Here is a 20,168-nt window from a genome sequence, read left to right as displayed (position 1 = left end):
TGATGAGTCTGATAGTGAGTCTCCTAGGAGAGAAAATACTCTTGATGATGATGCAGGAATTATTGACTTTGAAAAACTGAATCTTGATGATGTGCCAAATCAAGAAAAAGAAAATGATCGCGTGCCACCACAATCTCAAGACTTGCCAAAGAAATGGAGGTACGCACATGGACACCCTAAAGACTTAATCATTGGAGATCCATCTCAAGGGGTAAGAACTCGATCCTCTTTTAGAAATTTAAATGACTATCTTGCTTTTGTTTCACAAATAGAACCTAAGACTTATGAAGAAGCTGAAAAAGATATAAATTGGATAAATACTATGCAAGAAGAATTAAATCAATTCAAAAGAAGCAATGTATGGACATTAACTGAGAGACCAAAGCATAACTCTGTAATTGGAACAAAATAGATCTTTAGAAATAAATTAGATGAAAATGGAGTAGTTATAAGAAATAAAGCTAGACTTGTAGCTAAGGAATACAATCAAGAAGAAGGGATAGATTTTGAGAAAACATTTGCTCCCGTGGCCAGATTAGAAGCTATTAGATTACTTCTAGCATGCTTCATGGATTTCAAATTGTATCAAATGGATGTAAAAAGTGCCTTCTTAAACGGTTTTATAGAGGAAGAAGTATATGTAGAGCAACCTCCTGGTTTTGAGAATCATGAATTGCCAAATCATGTGTTTAGATTACATAAGGCATTATATGGATTGAAACAAGCACCTAGGGCTTGGTATGATCGACTAAGCAAATTTCTACTGAATAATGAATTCAGTAGAGGAAATGTAGATAAAACACTTTTTCTCAAAAGAAAAGACAAAAATTTGCTAGTAGTACAAATATATGTAGATGACATAATCTTTGGTGCCACTAATAATAATCTTTGCAAAGAGTTTGCTAAATTAATGCAAGGAGAATTCAAGATGAGTATGATGGGAGAACTAAATTTCTTTCTCGGATTACAAATCAAGCAAACTAAGGAAGGTATCTTTATTCATCAAACTAAGTACACAAAAGAAATATTAAAGAAGTTTGGAAATGAAAATCACAAGAGAATAGGCACCCCAATGAATCCCACTAGTAAGCTAGACAAAGATAAAAAAGGAAAAAGTATAGATATGAAGCTTTATAGAGGCTTAATTGGATCTTTACTTTACCTTACTGCTAGTAGGCCAGACATAGTATTTAGTGTGAGAATATGTGCTAGATACCAATCAGATCCTAAGAAGTCACATCTAAGTGCTGTCAAAAGAATCCTTAGATATTTGAGAGGAACCACAAATATAGGATTATGGTACTCTAAAGACTCTTGTCTAGATTTGCTTGCATATTCTGATGCAGATTTTGCTGGATGCAAATTAGATAGGAAGAGCACTAGTGGAACATGTCAATTCTTAGGGAATAACTTAGTATAATGGTTTAGCAAAAAGCAGAATTCAGTAGCATTGTCAACGGCTGAGGCCGAATATATAGCTGCCGGGAGTTGCTGTGCTCAAGTATTATGGCTCAAGCAACAACTAGAGGACTATGGAATTAAACTAGATAATATTCCTATAAAGTGTGATAACACTAGTGCCATTAACCTTACCAAAAATCCAGTTCAGCACTCTAAAGCCAAACATATTGAAATAAGGTATCATTTCATTAGAGATCATGTTCAAAATGGAAATGTATGTATTGAGCATGTGTGTACCGAGAAACAACTAGCTGACATATTCACAAAACCTTTAAGTGAAGATAGATTTTGCATGCTTAGGAGGGAATTAGGCATATGTGATCCTTTTGATTGAAGACATATAAAAGGAACAAGTTGTCTCATGATACTCTCCTCCTATTTCAAAAAATTCATGAAACATTAGTCAAACTAGCCATTTATAGACTCCTTACTCATGTATCATTGTCCCATAAAGAATTGGTAAGGATTGGAAGAATTTTAAAAAAAAAAATTTAAAAGCCTGAACTGGGGCCGACCCAAGCCAGAATGGGGTCGACCCCACGTTGAGTCGACCCAAGAAAAATCTAGGGTCGACCCAATGGCGGGACCCTATTTTTAAAGAGGGACCCGTGAGCTATTCTAGGGCACTGTTTCATCTTGTCCTCTTCTTAAAACCCTATTTTTCACTTTTCAATCCCTTCCAATAATCTCCAAACAGTGCTAGATTGCTTCTCTACGCCGTTAGATCAAGACCTAAGGAAGAATTTGGTGAAAATAGGACCCAAGCAAGCCGTTGCTAAGAGATCCGGGAGAGTCTCACACCCAACCATTGTAAATAGACATGCTAGAGATTTCTCTACAGTGCCCCCACAAGGTGAGACACGTGTAGAGCCTCCTCCACCTCCTTCCCCTTCAGTTCAACTTGCTAAATATGCGGGGAGACCGGTAACCACGGGGAGAAGGATCCACTCCGAATTTTTGGATCAAGAAAGGTTCCATTTGGGGGATTGGATCCGAAGGCAAGGATGGGAGTATCTTTGCTCCCTAGACTTGGTGACCTACCTGGGCTTGGTTCGTGAGTTCTATGCCTTCCTAAAAGTTGGAATGGGAGGGCTTGTGTCTGAGGTCCGAGGAGTACGGGTTAGGGTTTCAGAAGAAAGTTTGAGTGAGTTGTTCCATCTCCCCTGCGAAGGTGCAACTCCAGAAAGGCCGGAAAGCAAGTTGAGAGCTCTACAGTTGATCTTTGAGAGAGATGATTTTGACTATTCCGAAAATGTGATAGCTAGCTCTCTATCAGCTGAGATGAGGTTGTTGCACAACTTCATAGGTCAGATTTTGTTTCCAAAAAGTGGGAGATTTGATCACATCTCTGAGCGAGATTTGGTCATTATGGAGCACGTCATTCAGGATACTCCCCTGAACCTCCCAGCTATGATGATCATGCAGATGAGAGAGGCTATATGCAAATCGAGAGTTTTCCTGCCCTATGGTATGATACTCACCCTGGTCTTTCGACAGCATGACATATCTATAGAGGGAGAGATCTCCAGGCATCTATTATTCACTGACACTTACACTGCACGGTCCCTAGTTCGCATGGGTTATGAGAAGGTGAACGGACAGTGGGTGTGTGGAGGAGCAGGAATACATGCACCGGAGGATGATGCACCAGAGGTTGGAGACCCCATCCCTGAGGCTGAGGTACCTGAGGATCATCCTACGGCACCTTCAGAGGCTGGACCGTCGTCATCCGTACCTATGGGATGCACAAAGGAGTTTTGGAGTAGGATGACTGAGCTTGTGTCAACTTAGGTGAGGACTCTCTCTGATGGGTTGACGAGCAGGATGGACATTATGACTGCTGAGATTAGAGATCTCAGAGAGCAGGTGGGAGCATTACACAGAGAGAGAGAGGCTCACGGTCCATCTGTGCCCCGAGCAGCTGAGTCGGAGGTTTCGGCACAGAGTCATCCAGCTCAGCAAGGTCCACACCAGATTCAGTCCCGTCAGGCTCGACCTCCCCTCGCCACTTATGCTAGGAGGATGAGGACTAGATCACAGCCCTTAAATTCCCCCTAGGCCTGATGTTAGCACTATAGGAGTCCATCATGACTAGTGCCTAGGATTTATCTAGTTCTTATATGCATTTTACTTGGTTGATGTACTTTGAACCTTAATTTTAGAACATTGTACTTTTGGCTTTAATGTACTACAATGTTCCATTTTACTCAATGAAATTTGAATGTTTATCATTTATTGCTTCTACTTATCTATTGCCATACACTTGTTTGATGATAACAAAAAGGGGGAGAAGTAAGAAAAGAAGGAAGTTGCGATGTAAAGGGAGAAATAAGTTTAAAAATTATAGAAAGAAATAATATTCACTCAAGGGGGAGCAATATGTAACAATGAACAATGAACAATGAAAAGGGGGAGATAACAATGAAAATTTTTGAAAACAAGAAAGTCTGAATTTTCAATCAAAATCTCTGAATTTGGCACATACTTCTCGTGCCTCGATACATAACCTGAAACTCTTGCTTTATCTCAAATTTTTGGAGTTTCATCCTTAACCAAATACAAAAGAAAGGGGGAGAAAATCAAAAGTTCTAATTGGCAATATTTGGATGAAAGAGGGAGAGCTTTCACTTTCAAATTTGAAAAGCTGAAATTCAGCAACTTGAGCTCCTTCTAAAACAAAACTCCTAATTTCAATATAAGTATCAATCAGTTTATACTCAATGTTTTGTAATCATCAAAAAGGGGAAGATTGAGTATGATAGTGTTATTTTGATGATTAACACAATGATTGAGGAAATATCTAATTAGCACTACAAGTTAACGTGATACATCACTACTGAGTTCGACACTCTCGATACATTAGAAGAATGAGATCAAGATGTCTTTCAACGATTAATAATGAGATTAAATTTGTGATAGAAAAGGGATAGAAAATTATAAATTCTAATTTAGCAAAGTTTCAAGTGAAATATACTCTTAAGGGCAAAATAGTAATTTTAATTGTTAAGAGTATGTAGCACTACCATGGCATACATTCAAAACTGCTTGAAACGTATTTCATTGATTGTATGGATGAGTCTAACCTAAAGATGCAGCAAAGTATGAAATGAGTCGATCCCAACATCGGTGGAGTCGACCCTGGCACATCATGGAACCATCAGGCACACCTCTGCAAAAATGGCACGGATGAATAGTAGTGGAGTCGACCCCAAGTAAGCTTGAGTCCACCCCAGGAGAGGAGCCGACCCCAAGGAACCTTGAGTCGACCCCAGCTTCAAGCCTCAAGAAAATAAGTCTCTGAAATTTACTGAGAGGGCCGACCCCAACTTTCCTTGAGCCGACCCCAGATGGAACCGACCCCAAGAATGCTTGAGTCGACCCCAATGGAATCGACCCCAACTGAACATGAGTCGACCCTAAGGCTATGTCGTTCAAAATTGTGTCTCTGCAATCCCTGAGAGGGTCGACCCCAATGGAACTTGAGTCGACCCCACTATGGCTTGAGTCGACCCCAAAAGGGTTGAGTCGACCCTAGTGAAAAATAGCTGAAATATAAGGTTCTGTGTTTCCTGAGAGGGCCGACCCCAATGTAGCAGGAGTCGACCCCAGTGAAAGTTGAGTTGACCCCAAGTATGATGAACAGTGGTTTGAGTCGACCCCAGGAAAGTTTGGGTCGACCCCAGCACGGGCAGAAGCATAACGGCTAGTTCTGCAGAAGTACTTTTTGAAGCATAACGGCTAGTTCTGCAGAAGTACTTTTTGACCTCCCAACAGCAAGTAACGGCTAATTTTTGAAATCTAACCAATAAGGGGTGACCAATGGATAAGGAAACGTATTTAAAGTAACACTATTCATCAGAGAAAAGATCCTTTGGCAAATCAATCAAAGCTCATTCAAGAAAGAAAAAGCCCTAGCATTCTTCATCAAGTGCTTCATTCAAAGAGCCAAAAGGAAGTGGTTGAGCAGATTCTAAGAGACATTAAGAGCTCCACCAACCCTTGAAGAGTGAAGCAATCTTGACAAAGAAGAGAGAAGTCTCATCAAAGCGATAACTATATTCTAAACTCTTCTTTGTAGCTCATAGTTGTTATATTTGCTCATCTAAGAGTTTCAACTTTCTTCTTCTTCTTAATCACCTTGTAAAGGTTTGTTGGTGAGCCCGTAAAACCAACGGTGTAGGTTTGTTGGTGAACTCGTAAAACCAACTGTGAAGGTTTGTTGGTGAGCCCGTAAAACCAACATAGGTTTTTGGTGATCCCGGAAAACCAAAGTGTAAAGGTTTTTGGATTGTGAGCCCGGAAAACAATCCAACTGTAATCCGAGGGATTATAGTGAATTCCCAAGGGGTCGCTTGGGGAGTGGACGTAGGTACTTAGGAGAGCACCGAACCACTATACTTCTTGTGTGTTTGCATTGTGTATTGTTTTAACTTCACTCACTCATCAATTAACTCAATTAAGGTAGTAAAAATTTTAGAGAAACCAATTCACCCTCTCCCTCTTGGCTTGTCACCTTGGGCAACATCGACCATCAAGATGGTCCCTGTTAGTCTCACCATCCATCAGTGACACCTAGTAGCATGTAGTGGCCACCCAGCGAAATGGAATGATGAACCTTTAGGTGCAGTTATCGTATGATACAGTTCTTTTATCGTGGATCCCTACAGACCGGAGGTCATGGATAACTCGTCAAACCCCGTCGTCTGTCATATGTCTAGATTTATTCGACTTGAGTTCGAGAGTGAAAAACTCTTTCTCCACTGTATATACTGCTCTGGCCAAGGTCTTAGAACTCAGTCTTATAAATCACATAGGATCACTCCTCATCTACCAAGGTCGATAGATTCCATGTAGGTGAATACCCTACTCCTACAGTGAACCTACTGCAGCCAATCTACACTACAAGGACCTATATGACTAGAGACCATGTATATGTGCAATCAAACTACAATAACCTCACTATGAGTAGCCGAAGCACCGCAGGTCAAAGGACCAGTCACACTATTGCAACATCAAGCAAGTCACTGACGAGTGGATAGACATCCAAGTGACTTCTTGTCTTGGTCACGCTCAGTACCCTTGTTCTCTAACAAGCACCTGCACTATCACTTCAGTGTCCCTACACTGTGGACTCGAGTCTCGTCCATCCATAAGGAAAGCGATCTGTGCACTGATCTCATCGGATCGATCACCGTCCTCGTGATGATCCATTGATCAGGAGAATTTAGAAATTAATCACCAATGATACATGGCTCAAATTCTCAACTCTTGAGAATATGTATCATCATCTTATTAATTTCTTGGACGATTCATAGACACATAAATAATATGAATGAAAAAGATGCCCATTTATTATTCAATAATAATAAAGTCAAGTACAAAACTATGTCCCAGAATTAATAATGTGTCAGTCAGATTGGCTTCTAGGGCATATATCTAACAAATACGTTGGCATATGATTTGTCTTAAAGGTCGTGTTTAAGATGATTAGTGACATACCGCCAGCAGACTAACGGTCCTGAAGGACTTTGCTGCAAAATGATGCGCAGCTTACTGCAAGAAGATTAGTTGGTGTTATGACCCTGCCATAGAGAACATGTGGTCATAGCTTAGGATCGATAAGATAAATTGAATATTTGAAAAAATTCGAATTCATGAAAAAAGAATTTTTCAGAATTTAAGAAAGATTTGATTTGTATCTTAGTATTGCGTATATACTTATTTTCTGTATATTATTGCCTGATTTATCTAGCTAGAGTGCTCATTGCTTACTGGGTTGTTTAGTTTATTATACGATTTATTATTTTTTTTTCAAATTTATAGAACTAGACTACAAGGGTTTTCAATATGAGAGAACGATTTGAAAAACTCTGACACAAGTTATTCTAGATTAGGGTTTATTTAAATTGATGTTTTATCTTAAAACTATTGTTAGAATTGTGAAATATAGTAAGTTGTGTTAGTTAAAAAAATAAAGTTTGCATATTATTGATTAATGATTCTGCTGCATAATTATGATATCATATTGAGATGTCTTGAATACTTGTGGGGAGAGTTATTTATGAGTCGGGGGCATGACAACTTGACTGGGTGAGTTTGATGAATTAAATGGTTAGATCGGGTCGAAAATTAAATTAATAAATTTATTTATTTATTTATTTGTTTGTTTTAAAGACGGGGAAGAGAAGGTATGTGCGTAGGGTGGAGGGTGAGGGTAACGGCAGGTCGAGCGGGGATGCCCTATCTTTGCTCTTCGGCGCCTGGTCTCAAATTCAAGTTTCGTTTTGCCGCGGTTTGTTTCTTTCGTTCCGTTTCTTTTTTAATTGAATTGCCGAGCTGAAATCCCTGAAGAAGGGGAGGAGATCGATAGGAAACCATGGCCACCAGCAGCAAGCCTGCCTTCGACGGCCAATCGCTTGAAGAGTTCTTCGCATCCTTCGCCTACAAAGGAGGAGGCGGAGGACATGACGATGGTATCAGGAAGAGGAACAGCAGCGGAGGAGGAGGAGGAGGAGGAGGAGGAGGAAGGGTTGATAAAAGAGTAGGACAGGGATGGCGCCTCCTCAGCCCTAACAACAGCAGCAGCAACAACAGCAACAACAACAATACTCCTCCTCCACCACCACCACTACCATCATCGTCGCTCCAGAGCACTACCAATAGGAAGAAGACCACCATGACAAGACCGGCGAGCATCCTCAACGGCCTGTCGCCTGCCGAGTTCATTGCATCCTTTGCCTACAAAGGAAGAAGGGTTGATGATAGAATAGGAAAGGGAGAAGACCTCCTTAGCCCCGGCACTCCTCCTCCACCGCCGTCTCTCAGGAATAGGAAAAGGAAGATGACAGCCGCCTCCACCACCACCGTCAGACGGGTCACCCGTTTCTTCCCCTGTCCTGCCGAGAGGTTTGTCGTCGTTGATGTCAAGAAAGATATCAATGGGAAGGCGAAAGCCTCATCCAGTGGCGCGGCCACCAGGAAGAGGCCAAGGACGACGGGCAACAAAGGCAGGACGGATGCAAACAGGCAGCCGCAGAAACGCAGCAAGGGGAGGAGAAAGCGGCGCAGCATCCAGCTATCTGCCGAGGAGAAGTACTCGGACGCCTACAGGAGAGTCAGTGATCACGATATGTGGGATGCTCCGCGGTCGTCCCACAACCTCCTGCAAGAAAGACACTGCTTCGATCCCTGGAGGGTCCTGGTTATATGCATCCTGCTCAATGTAACAACGGGCGATCAGGTAGCTTCCCTTTTCTCCCCCAAAAGTTTTATTGGTGAGATGAGTTGCCCTTGCTTGCATAAGGAAGATAACAGAAAAAGTTTTATTCGTTCATTTGCAATGAGTACCAAATTGACGGAAAACCTTGAGAAAAGGCTTTAAACATGAGCAACGAAGTAGCCTAGGGACGTTAGAAAAGATGCCTAGATGTTTTGTTGTCTGCATTCTTGAATTTTTATCACTAGATTTTGGGTGTAATTTCATCACTTTCTAGTTGCCTTAAACATCACTTTTGTGTCATCATATCAAACCTTATTTCTTCCACTCTCCTCTTCAAGCCAATGTTCTGCTTGTGCTATCGCCATGTTCTCCTAATTTTGTTTTGGTACGACCATTGCATGATTTTGCCAAATATATTTTCGAAATTTGAGGTGTTCTTGATGTTACTGAAGGTGCTAGTCTCAGATGCCCTTCATCAATTCTTGCCTAATTTCTCTGGACTTATTTTCCTCCTGTATTCCATCTTCTTTTCTTCTTTAGCCCCTCTCTTTTTTTTCCTGTTTATAAGAAGAATTTCAGATCTTGCAAGATTTGGGACTTGAAACATATCAATTTTATTTTGAAGCCTTAGAGCTGCTAAGGCTGCACTAATATGTCAAATTAGCTGCTTCATGCGGCCCATTCATGATTCTCAAAATCAAAATTTTATCATCCGAACCCATGTCGGTGTTAACTGGACCTGGAGTTTCCTTGATGGAAACATACAATTGCAAAGTTCCTATCGAAACTTGTGAAAATGTATAACTAGTTGTCATTGTTAGAACTAAAAAAGAAACTAATTTATCCACATCATGGATGAATTGCCACATGCCATTGCATGGCCTCTTTACATGAACTTGCTTAGGAAGAGTAGAGGTAATGTATAGAAAGGGCTGGAAATGCGCTTGGGCTGGGCTTCGGGCTAGGCCCGACAAAATTCAAATTGAGTTTGGGCTTAAAATGTAGAGCCCATTTGTTTTTTGGGCCGGGCTCGAGTATGTCATTGGCTGAGAATAATGTATCATGCATCATTTACATGTGCTATAGGAGAAAGCCAAATTTTTAACTAGATTATTGCCTTGTGAAGCAATATTATGAAATATTAAATTTCAATCGGGTCTGGCTGAATCTATTCTTGGCCCAAACGGATAATTTGGGCTAGGCTCGGGCTCGGGATTGAGCCTGGATTATCCAAAAATTTTGGGGTCTAAGCTTGTCCCGAAGCTCGAGAAAAAATTTGGGCCAGGTTCGAGTAGGGGCATGGCCCAATCCGGCCCGGCCCACTTCTAGCTCTAATTATTTCTTAAGTTATATGTTGTCATAAATCACTCTCATCAGGTTCTCACCATATGATTGTCTTTCTTCTTTCCTATATGGGTAGTAGAAATGCCCATGCAACAGTGGCATATAGTAGTCAACAATTGCTGTGCAAGGCGGTGGTTGTGGGCTTTTCCCTCTTTTTCTTCCCCTTCTCATTCTAGCTACTTTTTTTTCCTCTCTCTCCTTCCTTGCCTTTCTATTTACTAATTTGATGTGCTAGCATATTTTCCAACATGGACAGATGGTTTGTGTAGCATTGCTTCTCCCAAGTTGGAATCACCTTATGTACAAAGCAATCCTCCAATCATAATAACAGAATAAGGTAATATGTTTATGTTTGTTGGCCTTGGCTATTTTCTAAATATCACACAAGGTCATTCTGTACACTTACAGGCCCTTTCACCTTATCACCTTAACAAAATAGTTTTCCTGATGTCTATATCGTTTCCTTACATTGCACTTTTGACTTTGGTTCGTATAGAGCCACAAACAAATCATATATCATCAGCTTTCTATATCTGTAGTTACGATCATATAATTGAGGGTCTTAACCTCAGCTACGAATCTAATTAGTTCGTGTTTGAGATTAGAATCTTATTTCTCACATGATAGCCCAATATTAAATATTCATTGATTTTGAAAAATTACTCAAGACACTTAATGGCATCCCATTGCTATAGGCATGTCTATCACCTTCATTGCTATAGGAGGCAAGCCATAGGAACCTTATTGATCCTTAGGGATTTAGAATGTAGAAAGATCTGCAGCGCATATCTTATGGAAAGTGGGTTTAAGATCAAATGGTTATTAGATCCGATTCACCATGAGCCAAGAGGGTTGGGCTTTATTTTAGAAGAAACTTCAAGTTTTCCCTCAGTGGTTCAAAAACAGACCTGATATTTATTTAGTGTGTGAGGTGCTACATGTGTATCATGTGTGTGTCATTGCACTCATGCATATATACATATGAACATATATACATATGAAAATACATATATATATGTATGAAATTTGTGCCATGTCCTTAATTTTCTAAGCTTGCTATGTCAGACACTTTATGACACATGGGCATTTGACACTCATGTGCTGTGTCCTGATAACAATGCATCTTATGTTATAGAACACCACACAGGCCTCCCAAATTTTAAATCCACCTCATTCAAGTGCTAACTACACTTTCAATACAATTGAACATCAAAGTAGTGTAAATATTTCTTTAATCAAATCAACCTAACAAAGGAAGCTTTTTTTCCTCTTAAAAGTTAAACAAATAGCTCCGTTTCTCTTTTTAATGTAACTTTCACCTTTTGTAACTAGTTTGTTTAACAAGGTTGGAAAATTTGTGACTTTGGTCAACTTGCACGCTTAGTTTTATGACTCATGTTAACTTGATAGCTAAGGCAACTCATGCATATAGACATGCATAATTTCCTTTATTTAATCACCTAATCAACTTTTAAGTGATTTAAACATCTATAATTAATGATCTAGTCATTTAATAACAATGGTTAAATAAAGACATGCACAAGCATATATATGTATGTATATATTTATATACACATGTATGCATGCATGCATGTATCAAGGTCTTAAATAATGCGGGATAGGTTTGTCCTAGTATTTTTTTTTCCATGGATGAGACACCTTTCATACCAACACTCAGGATGGTAAACGACTCGCCCCATCTCGGCCCATTCCTGGTGGACATCAAGCTGTTCCACCATTATTTAAAAGCTTGGTACTATGTATCTATATGTATACATGCGTATATAAAATATGATGATGAATTATTTGTTAATTTGTCAAGGTTTATGGTAAAATCTTATACTTAGCAGGTATATCCCTAAATCCTAATGCTCAAACTATATGCATGCAAGCATGATGCACATAAATGGATGGATGGATACATGCTTGCATGCATGTGTGTATGTATGCATTTCATGTATGGATGCATGCATGCATGCATGTATGCTTGTATGTATATATGTATATATGTACGTATAAATGATGCCTGTAATCTCAAACACAATGTGCCTAGAGTAAATAGGGAGTTTTGGAGCTCCATATATTTGGGTCATCGCATTATGGACCAATGTGAATGGATTGCGCTATCCATAGTAGTATGTTACTTTGTTATCAAGAGATTTTGGAAGCAATGTTTTCTTGATGACCTATACTAGCTTGTCTAAGAACAATGTCTATTGACAAGATTTTCTATCAAAAGTGGTTTCTTGTTGAAAGGTCTTAGAACCAACATCTTGCTTTCCTTGTAATCTTATCAATCCCTTTCTTTCCAATCCTTATTGGCAAAATGTTTGATTTTGTTCGTTCACCACACCTAAAAGTGATGGATGCACAAATCTTGTAAAAGGCGGCCTGACACTATCCAAAACTTTATGATGGACAAGGTTTCGAAGTGGGATGTGTAGGTTTTGGTGGAAAAGATGTGGATCTTCCTTCCTATGGTTTGACGGATGTCCCTTTTGTGATTTCACTATAGAATTAGTTGTAATTGATTGATCTTTCTTCTTTGGAAGACCATACTTGGAATTATGCTTTGTAACAATAATTTTGCATCAGATAACCTTCATAGTTTTATAATTGTTTCTTCTTATTGAAGAAGATATCATCTTAAACTTTGTATGGATTGGGTTTGCAATGAATACTGCATTGATGCAAGACCTAGAGCTAGAGTTTTGAACAAATGCGATGAAGCGGCCTAGGAATTCTGAAAAAGAGGATTTAGATGTTTGCAATTCTGAATTTTTTGAACAATGTTTAGATTTTAGCTCTAGTTCAAAAACATTTGAATATTATTAGCATTGACATGCTACAAACTTCAATTTGAATTCACCATAATGAACATTGCTTTTACTAGATACATGTAAACGATCTCTTTTAACAAGAATGTAGATTGTACAATTTGCAATGATAATTGTAACCTTTGTTTAATGCAACATGTAGATTACGTGAAATATATTAAGATTTTAGTATAGCCATTTCCAATAATCATGTCCGGGATGTCCCACTCCTTTTCTTCGGAATGAGCGCGGAATAGGATTCATGTGTGTAGTTGTTTTATAGTGGGCTTAGAGGATTTACAAAAGATTAGTGCTTATAATCAAGCATCATTGAATAGCCTTTGATGCCTTTCACGAGGGATGATGTAAAATCTGAGTAAACAAAAATAATAAAGTGGGAAAATGTTGAGATTTCTTGATAGATTTCTTCAATAATTGCGTCATTTCTAGACTTATAATTAAATCTTAAAATGTTGTAAATTATATAACAGAAATATTTCGTTTTTATCTTTTAATGATATTAATTTTCTATGTTCTCAATATTTTTATCTTAGCATCAGAACTTCAAGTTGCTTTGGTCAACCTGTGAGCCAACACGGTGCCAACTTGATTAGACTTGACTCAATCCATATTTGAAGACTCGTGAATTGGGTTGGGTTCGAAAATTGGACCCGATCTAAAAATCTGGGTCAGATCTGGATCTTTTTCTCACCTGATTGAATCCTAATGTCATTCGGGTGTAGTTTGGGTCAAGAAAGGATGAAGCCGATTCAAAATGGACTCACCTGAACCCGAACGTTTTGGGTTTGGTTCGAATCAATAATATACAACTTAGTAAGCATCAATTTAAGTTTCCCATGATGCTTGGGTTACTATGGAAGCTTGCCATATTTAAAATGTTTCCCATAATGGCTTGGTCTCCTTTTGGATTGCTTGGCTTATTATGGTAGTTTGGATAGATTATTATGGCATCTTGGGTGGAATTTGTTAGTTTCGGTGCCGACAAGGCAGTATGAATTCTTCAATGATGCCATATAAATCCTCCTTGATGAATCGGTAAATCGGATGAGGTCACACTAATCCTTCTTCCTACGGATATAAATAAGACCACATAATTTACTTGAGGTCCTTTGGCCAAGCGTCCCTATATCATTATTGTTAATTTTAATGAGGCCACATATACCACTTACCAAATGTCTAAAAAACTCCTCATCAATAATTTGGACAAGGTTGAATGTAACAACTCTCTAGAGGTCCACATATAACTTCGGGTATGGTATTCATTTTAGTTATCAATTCTTTTCATACAAAGAATTAACTTTTTCTATTTGATATAAAATGAAAAATGGATATACTTTTATTTCATTCCTTTTAAAATATTTTAAAAAATTACTATCTAAAATAATTGAAGATATCAATAAATTTTACGTATTTTGTATATATCATATAAGTATTTTTTTTAGAAAAAGGGGATGGCTCAAGATTATTTTCTATTTATGTTGTAATTGAAGAAACTATAAAAGGTATACCCATGTGATTTGAAGGATATTGTTTAATATAGAAGATGTATCACTAATTATTCAATTCTTGTAATCACATTATGGTTCAAAGTATTATTGACTCCATTATTGTTTGATTGTGAAATTAAAGCTTGGTGAAGGTTGTAAACCATGAAAAAACTCACCCTGGATTGCTTGTTCCATCTTGATGATGCTGATGTCGAAGCAAGTTGAAGTTTCCTACTAGCTGAATCCTATATTAATTTGCTCAAATTGATGAACCAGGAAGGCTATAAGAAAATTGAAGGGAGGGTGGGAACAAATTGTTATCCGAATTGATAGCAAAGCCCAAAAAGAAGGCAATGTATTTGCCAAAGCTTATTCACTCGGATTTGCATGATATTGATCATGACCATGTGGAAGAATAGTTGGTACTGATCAATCTTGATCTTCAGGTCAAAGCTTTGGAAAGTAGGAAAATAGCCATAACTATGGTAAATACAACGGACCTTCAACATTGATCATGACTTCCTTATTGACCATGGTGGAGCAAATTCGATATACAAGTACGCGAGCATGTATGGTGCCACAGCCAACCTACAATCGGATGCAAGTGCAATGGTGATGCTGAGAAATTATTTGGTTACTCTGACTATAGTAACACATTGTAAGTGATTGCATAACCATAAAAGAAGAAACAAACAATGTTCCGATCTGTTGCTCTGTTTCCTTTCTTTCGGTCTTCCTAAATTGACCAATGGCAAGATCTTTGGGAACTTTATGTTCAATGTTCTTCAAATCCTGTTTTATGCTGCACCATACTCCAACTGTTGGAAATAATCTGATGAGGGCAGATATATCATAGAACCTTTGGCGAACGCATAATCTTAAAAGGATAAGATAAAGTGGGAAAACAACTTGGGTGCAGAGTTGAATGGCTTAATGGGAAACCTAAAAGTTCAAAAAAAGAAAAGAAAGGAGGGAAAATAAGCTGCATATATAACATACCTGATATCTGGGTATGAACTGGATTTTCTTGTTTCAATTAATTCTCTCCCTGCACAGTGTTCTTGCTTGCTAGATTCCTAGATAGGTTGCTACTGCTCTTTCCTTAGCGACTGGTCAGAATGAAATGCTGATATATACATGCTGAGTAGTAGAGAGACCACATCCCCCCTGCCCCCCATAATAAAGCCTTCAAAAGGTCTTTTTCTAATATGGAAAAAATGACAAGGGAAACAAGTTCCAAACAAAAATTGAACATGAATATAGATTGTACTTGTCATGGCCGTCGGCCGATTCACGTGTCACCTCGGGTGCAGGTTCGAAAAGTATTGCCAGGTTTTTTCCTTCAGTTTCCTGATGCAAAGTCCGTGAACAAGAAACTGAAGGAGCAGATGGTGGATAAGTTGCGGAGCCTGGGCTTGCAGTGGAAGCGTGCTCAGTTGATCATTGATCTTTCTGAACGTTACTTGAAAGGTGACTGGACTCATGTGACCCAGCTCCCTGGCATTGGCAAGTGAGTGGATCTAACTTTAACCTCTTTGTTTCCATCAAATTATTTGAGGTTATTTTTGTGTTTCTTGTTCAATTTCCCCAACATCTGGCTAGAATATTCATAGTGGGCTGACATGTTTTGCTGCTGTCTTGTCTACTCCACAGGTATGCTGCTGATGCATACGCCATATTTGCTGCAGGCAAGCTAGAACAGGTGAAACCCCAAGACCATAAATTAGTTGAATACTGGAAGGAAGTTGGCGAGATGTTATGCAGAAAAAGCTGACTGTCACGAGTCCTTTTGGAGCTTAGTTTTATGTTTGTAATGGTGGATGTTTTGTTTACTTTTGAGGTGCCAGTTGGCATGAACGCTTGACAGCCAGTTAGAGGCATCTGAGTTCTCTCTTTTGATGTAAAGAATGACAAGAGGTATGCATCTGGTTTGGCTTTATCTAGTTTTGTAAGCTATGATTTCGTGCGTCTATGGTTCAGGTTACTGATTGTCTCTATGCTGATGGCACTGCTTGGGTTTTTGTTCTCTCATTGGTTAGGTTTATGCTTTGGAATTACTAATAACTAGTTTGTGTCGTATGATGCATGTGAGAGGACTATGTTTAGCTCTTGTTAAACTATACATGTACTACATGGGATGACTGATCGTATGTGATTTATTGGTCGAAATTGGACTTTGTTGCTCTTCATTTTTCTTTTTTATGTTGGAGACTAGATTTTTCCCCTTTCTAGATAATTGTGAAATTTCTCCCTCAGAAGTGTTTGATGGCATTTGTAAAGCACTTACATTCTCCAGTTCATTCCTATTCATTTTCCATTTGTCAGGATTCCCATTTTGATACTCTGATGGATCAGAATGAATAGAAGCATCCACGTAGTCACCGTCACTATTTTCCATAAGGCATGATCCTGCCTTGGATAATAATTCATTTTGAGACAGTTGTGCTTCTTCGTTAGTTTGCTTACCCTGTGCATGGCAGGCAATTGACTGGGGTTCTTGTATATTTGCAGAAACTTCATCAGGGTGTTTACCGTGCTATGATCCATCTTCTGTAATTATGAGTCTAACAAAGGAATCACTTGCAAGATTCTAAAAAGGGCATGTCCCCTTTACTATCATTCTTTTCATAGTTTCCTACACACAGCACGGTACTATAAATAGCTTTCTTCGAGCATTGGCTTTAGAATAATCTTGTTTCTCTTTAGAAGCAACTATAAATGTTTTGGTTAATGCTAATCAGTTAGAAGCAACTATAAATGTTTTGGTTAATGCAAATCAGTCAGAGCTTTCTGTATGTTTGGTGGCAGAATCCATATTGGCGCTACAGGACACATCAGAATCACAGGACAATGTTTGATGTGCAACTGTTAATCACTTCCCAATTGATTTGCCCTGCAATCAGTACCAGGACCGGGAACTTGGCTGCCATGAAACAAAACATATGGTTCCAGGGTACTACCTGTAGATGGAACCATAGATTCATCAAGTAGCCTGACAACTTTGATGGAATATCAGCAATGAAATAGTGCCAAAAGATCAGAAAATAACATATGAAAGATTTCGTAAGACACAAGAATTTGAAATAATATCAGCACCAAAATGAACGTGTGACTTTAATTAGCATATTTTGTCGGTTTCAAAAACATATTTACTTATCAACAATAACATACTTAAGGATGAACAAAAAAGGCCAAGAAATGATTTCCGTATATTATTAAGGATAGCAATAAAATAGACAAAGGTTGCAAGAGAATCAAGATGGTTGTCAAATACTCCATGTCATTAAGGAGTTTTTCAAATTTATATCATTTCTTTTGTACACTTTATTCACTTATAAGTGGAAATGCAAATCACCCACTTGGAAGCAAAACACTACTGTATGTTTTCAAATGCATACGCTGAGGACCAATGAACATCAGAAAACCAATAATATAAGCCAAGACAGTTTCACCCTACATTCCTATGCAAGTGCAATTACGTATGACACAGAATAATTAGGAACAACACAGTTTTGGATAGAGGTTCAACTGAGCCGAGCCAAGTGGAGTAGTTAGAGACTTGAGCTCAACTCGATTCAAAATAGTTAGACTCAAAACTCAATTCGAGGTCGATCCAGTCTTAATATCCAAACTTAAAGTTGACTCAATTAGAAAAAAAACAATACTTAAGATTGACTTGTCTCGACTCGGATATCAACCAAGCTAATATTCGAGCTCAAACTTGAGCTCGAATTCGAGCCTTGGTTATAATTAAAATATATAGACAAAAGTTAGAAGTTAGGTCAGATTTAAAAATAAATATTATATTTTAAAATATTAAATTAATAATATATATTATTATAAATATAATATTATTAAAAATATATATAGTCGATTAGGCTCACAAGTTTCATGTCAAATATTTTGTTACTCGAGCTTGATTCAAAAAACTATTCGAGCTACTCAAGATCGACTCAAAGTTGGTAATAGTCGAGTCGAGTCGAGTTGAGTCAAGTTTGGATCCGAGTCGAGCTCAAGCAGCTTGCGAGCTGCTCAGTTTTGGACCCTAGCTTTGGATTATTTAATTAGTAACATAAGTGGGTAAAATAGTCATGTTTATATTGAACATGATGTTTCTAAACAAATCCTTATCTATGTATTGCATGTTTGAAGTAGGTTTGAGTTCAGATTATTTTTGTTCTTGGACTTGTTTTCAGTTAGTTGCAGTTTTATTATGTCCTTGGAGTCTTAGATTTCGGCCTTTTATGTGAATGTTAGGTACTTCGGTTATTTTGTGATTTTCGTACTCAATTTGGGGCATACTAAAAATTCGAATTTTTCTGTATTTTAAGTGCTAAAATATTCGGTGAGTGTGGAGTGATTGATTATAACCCTATTTGATTTTGATGAGCTCAAAGCATTTGAGTATATCTTGTACTAATGAATTCAATCTAGTGTTTCAGCCAAATATTTGTGAATTTATGTTTAAGTGTCTCTAGCTTTGGTTCAATACATTTTGGCTAAGTATGGAAATCAATTTGAACCAAAGTCTGAAGCTCGAGTCGACTCCGGAAGATTACGAGTCGACTCCAAGTGTATCAGAAGCACTGGCACAAGCTCGAGTCGACTCCGGCATATTATGAGTCGACTCCGACTGAGAACAGACAGCAGGACAGAAAGATAAATCTCAGACCCTATCACCGAGTCGACTCCTGAAGAATTAGAGTCGACTCCGATGCTTGCCGAGTCGACTCCAGCAAAATACGAGTCGACTCCATGGAGTAACAGACTGAAAGACAGAGAAGTCGTTTTGGACTCTGAGAACCGAGTCGACTCCAGAAGAACTCGAGTCGACTCCAACGGTTGGCGAGTCGACTCCTAAGGAAGCAAGAGTCGACTCTCAGAGGAATGCAAGACAAAATCAGAGAGCCAACTTCGGTGTCTGAGAGCCGAGTCGACTCCAGCAAAGTCCGAGTCGACTTCGAGGCAGTTCACCTTCAAAACACAGAGAAACAGTTTTCGGATCCTGAGAGCCGAGCCGACTCCAAGTACTCACGAGTCGACTCCCAAGTCAGCCGAGTCGACCCCAACAAAATCCGAGTCGACTCAGAGGCAGTTCAACTCCAAACACAGAGGATCAGTTTTCGGACTCTGAGAGCCGAGTCGACTCCACAATGATCCGAGTCGACTCGAGAAAGAAATGAAGAAAAACAGATCTCTGGAACCCTGAGAACGAGTCGTCTCCGGAGGGCCGAGTCATCTCCAGACATTGGCGAGTCGACTCCACGTTTGGCCGAGTCGACTCCAGAACGGGACGGCACTTTATTTCAAATTTTGAACAGTGGGCGAGTCGACTCCAGTAAAGCATGAGTCGACTCCAGCAACAGCCGAGTCGACTCTAGATCGAGCGAGTCGACTCCGATCCCAACGGACACTTTGTCAGGAGTTGCAGAGTGTGCAGAACGGCCATAAATGTGTGTCTAACGGCTGTTTTCGTTGGGGATGGCTTAAATAGCCAGAGTGAACAGTAATAGAGTAAGAAAGAGAGACTCCATTAAAAGAAAAAGGGATTTCCACCTACCAAAGTCTCTCTAGAGTAAATACAAGAGAAAGAAGGAAGAAGTACATTGAAGTCCATCCTCCCAACATCTTCCTCGCATTCAAGGCTCCTCATCTGACAGCAAATCTTCATCCCACTCACGAGGAGATTGCAGAGTTCGAGAAGCCTCTTTCCTCAAATCTAAAAATCTGTTTGAGGGCTTCTAACTCTTCTTTAGTTATATTGTTTATATTTGCTTTTCAAGAAGCTATTCCTGTACTCTTTACAAACTGTTTTCTTGT

At 38.9% G+C, this 20,168-nt stretch overlaps 1 protein-coding gene across 1 annotated transcript; it reads left to right on the top strand.

Annotated features, from left to right (window-relative positions):
• Positions 1-7,650: 7,650 nt before the first annotated feature.
• LOC103699081 (uncharacterized) lies at positions 7,651-16,343 on the top strand. The gene is made up of 3 exons (XM_039119558.3): positions 7,651-8,701; positions 15,662-15,858; positions 16,002-16,343. The coding sequence occupies exons 1-3, from the start codon at positions 7,838-7,840 to the stop codon at positions 16,120-16,122; spliced, it is 1,182 nt and encodes a 393-aa protein (XP_038975486.2). The 5' UTR covers positions 7,651-7,837; the 3' UTR covers positions 16,123-16,343.
• The last annotated feature ends 3,825 nt before the right edge of the window (positions 16,344-20,168 follow it).

The sequence above is a fragment of the Phoenix dactylifera genome, chromosome 10 (assembly GCF_051530095.1).
Source record: "Phoenix dactylifera cultivar Ajwa chromosome 10, Ajwa_hap1_PhDact_Kaust_v1.1, whole genome shotgun sequence".
In the NCBI taxonomy this organism is placed as follows: Eukaryota; Viridiplantae; Streptophyta; class Magnoliopsida; order Arecales; family Arecaceae; genus Phoenix; species Phoenix dactylifera.
Note: the sequence above shows the minus strand (reverse complement) of the source record. Positions and strands in the feature narration are given on the sequence as shown.

Excerpts from the sequence above, each read along its gene's own strand:
- LOC103699081 (XM_039119558.3), top strand. The coding sequence starts at position 7,838 with ATGGCCACCAGCAGCAAGCCTGCCTTCGACGGCCAATCGCTTGAAGAG. Across the intron at positions 8,702-15,661 it reads ATGTAACAACGGGCGATCAG|GTTCGAAAAGTATTGCCAGG; the intron begins GTAGCTTCCCTT and ends CCTCGGGTGCAG. Across the intron at positions 15,859-16,001 it reads CAGCTCCCTGGCATTGGCAA|GTATGCTGCTGATGCATACG; the intron begins GTGAGTGGATCT and ends TCTACTCCACAG.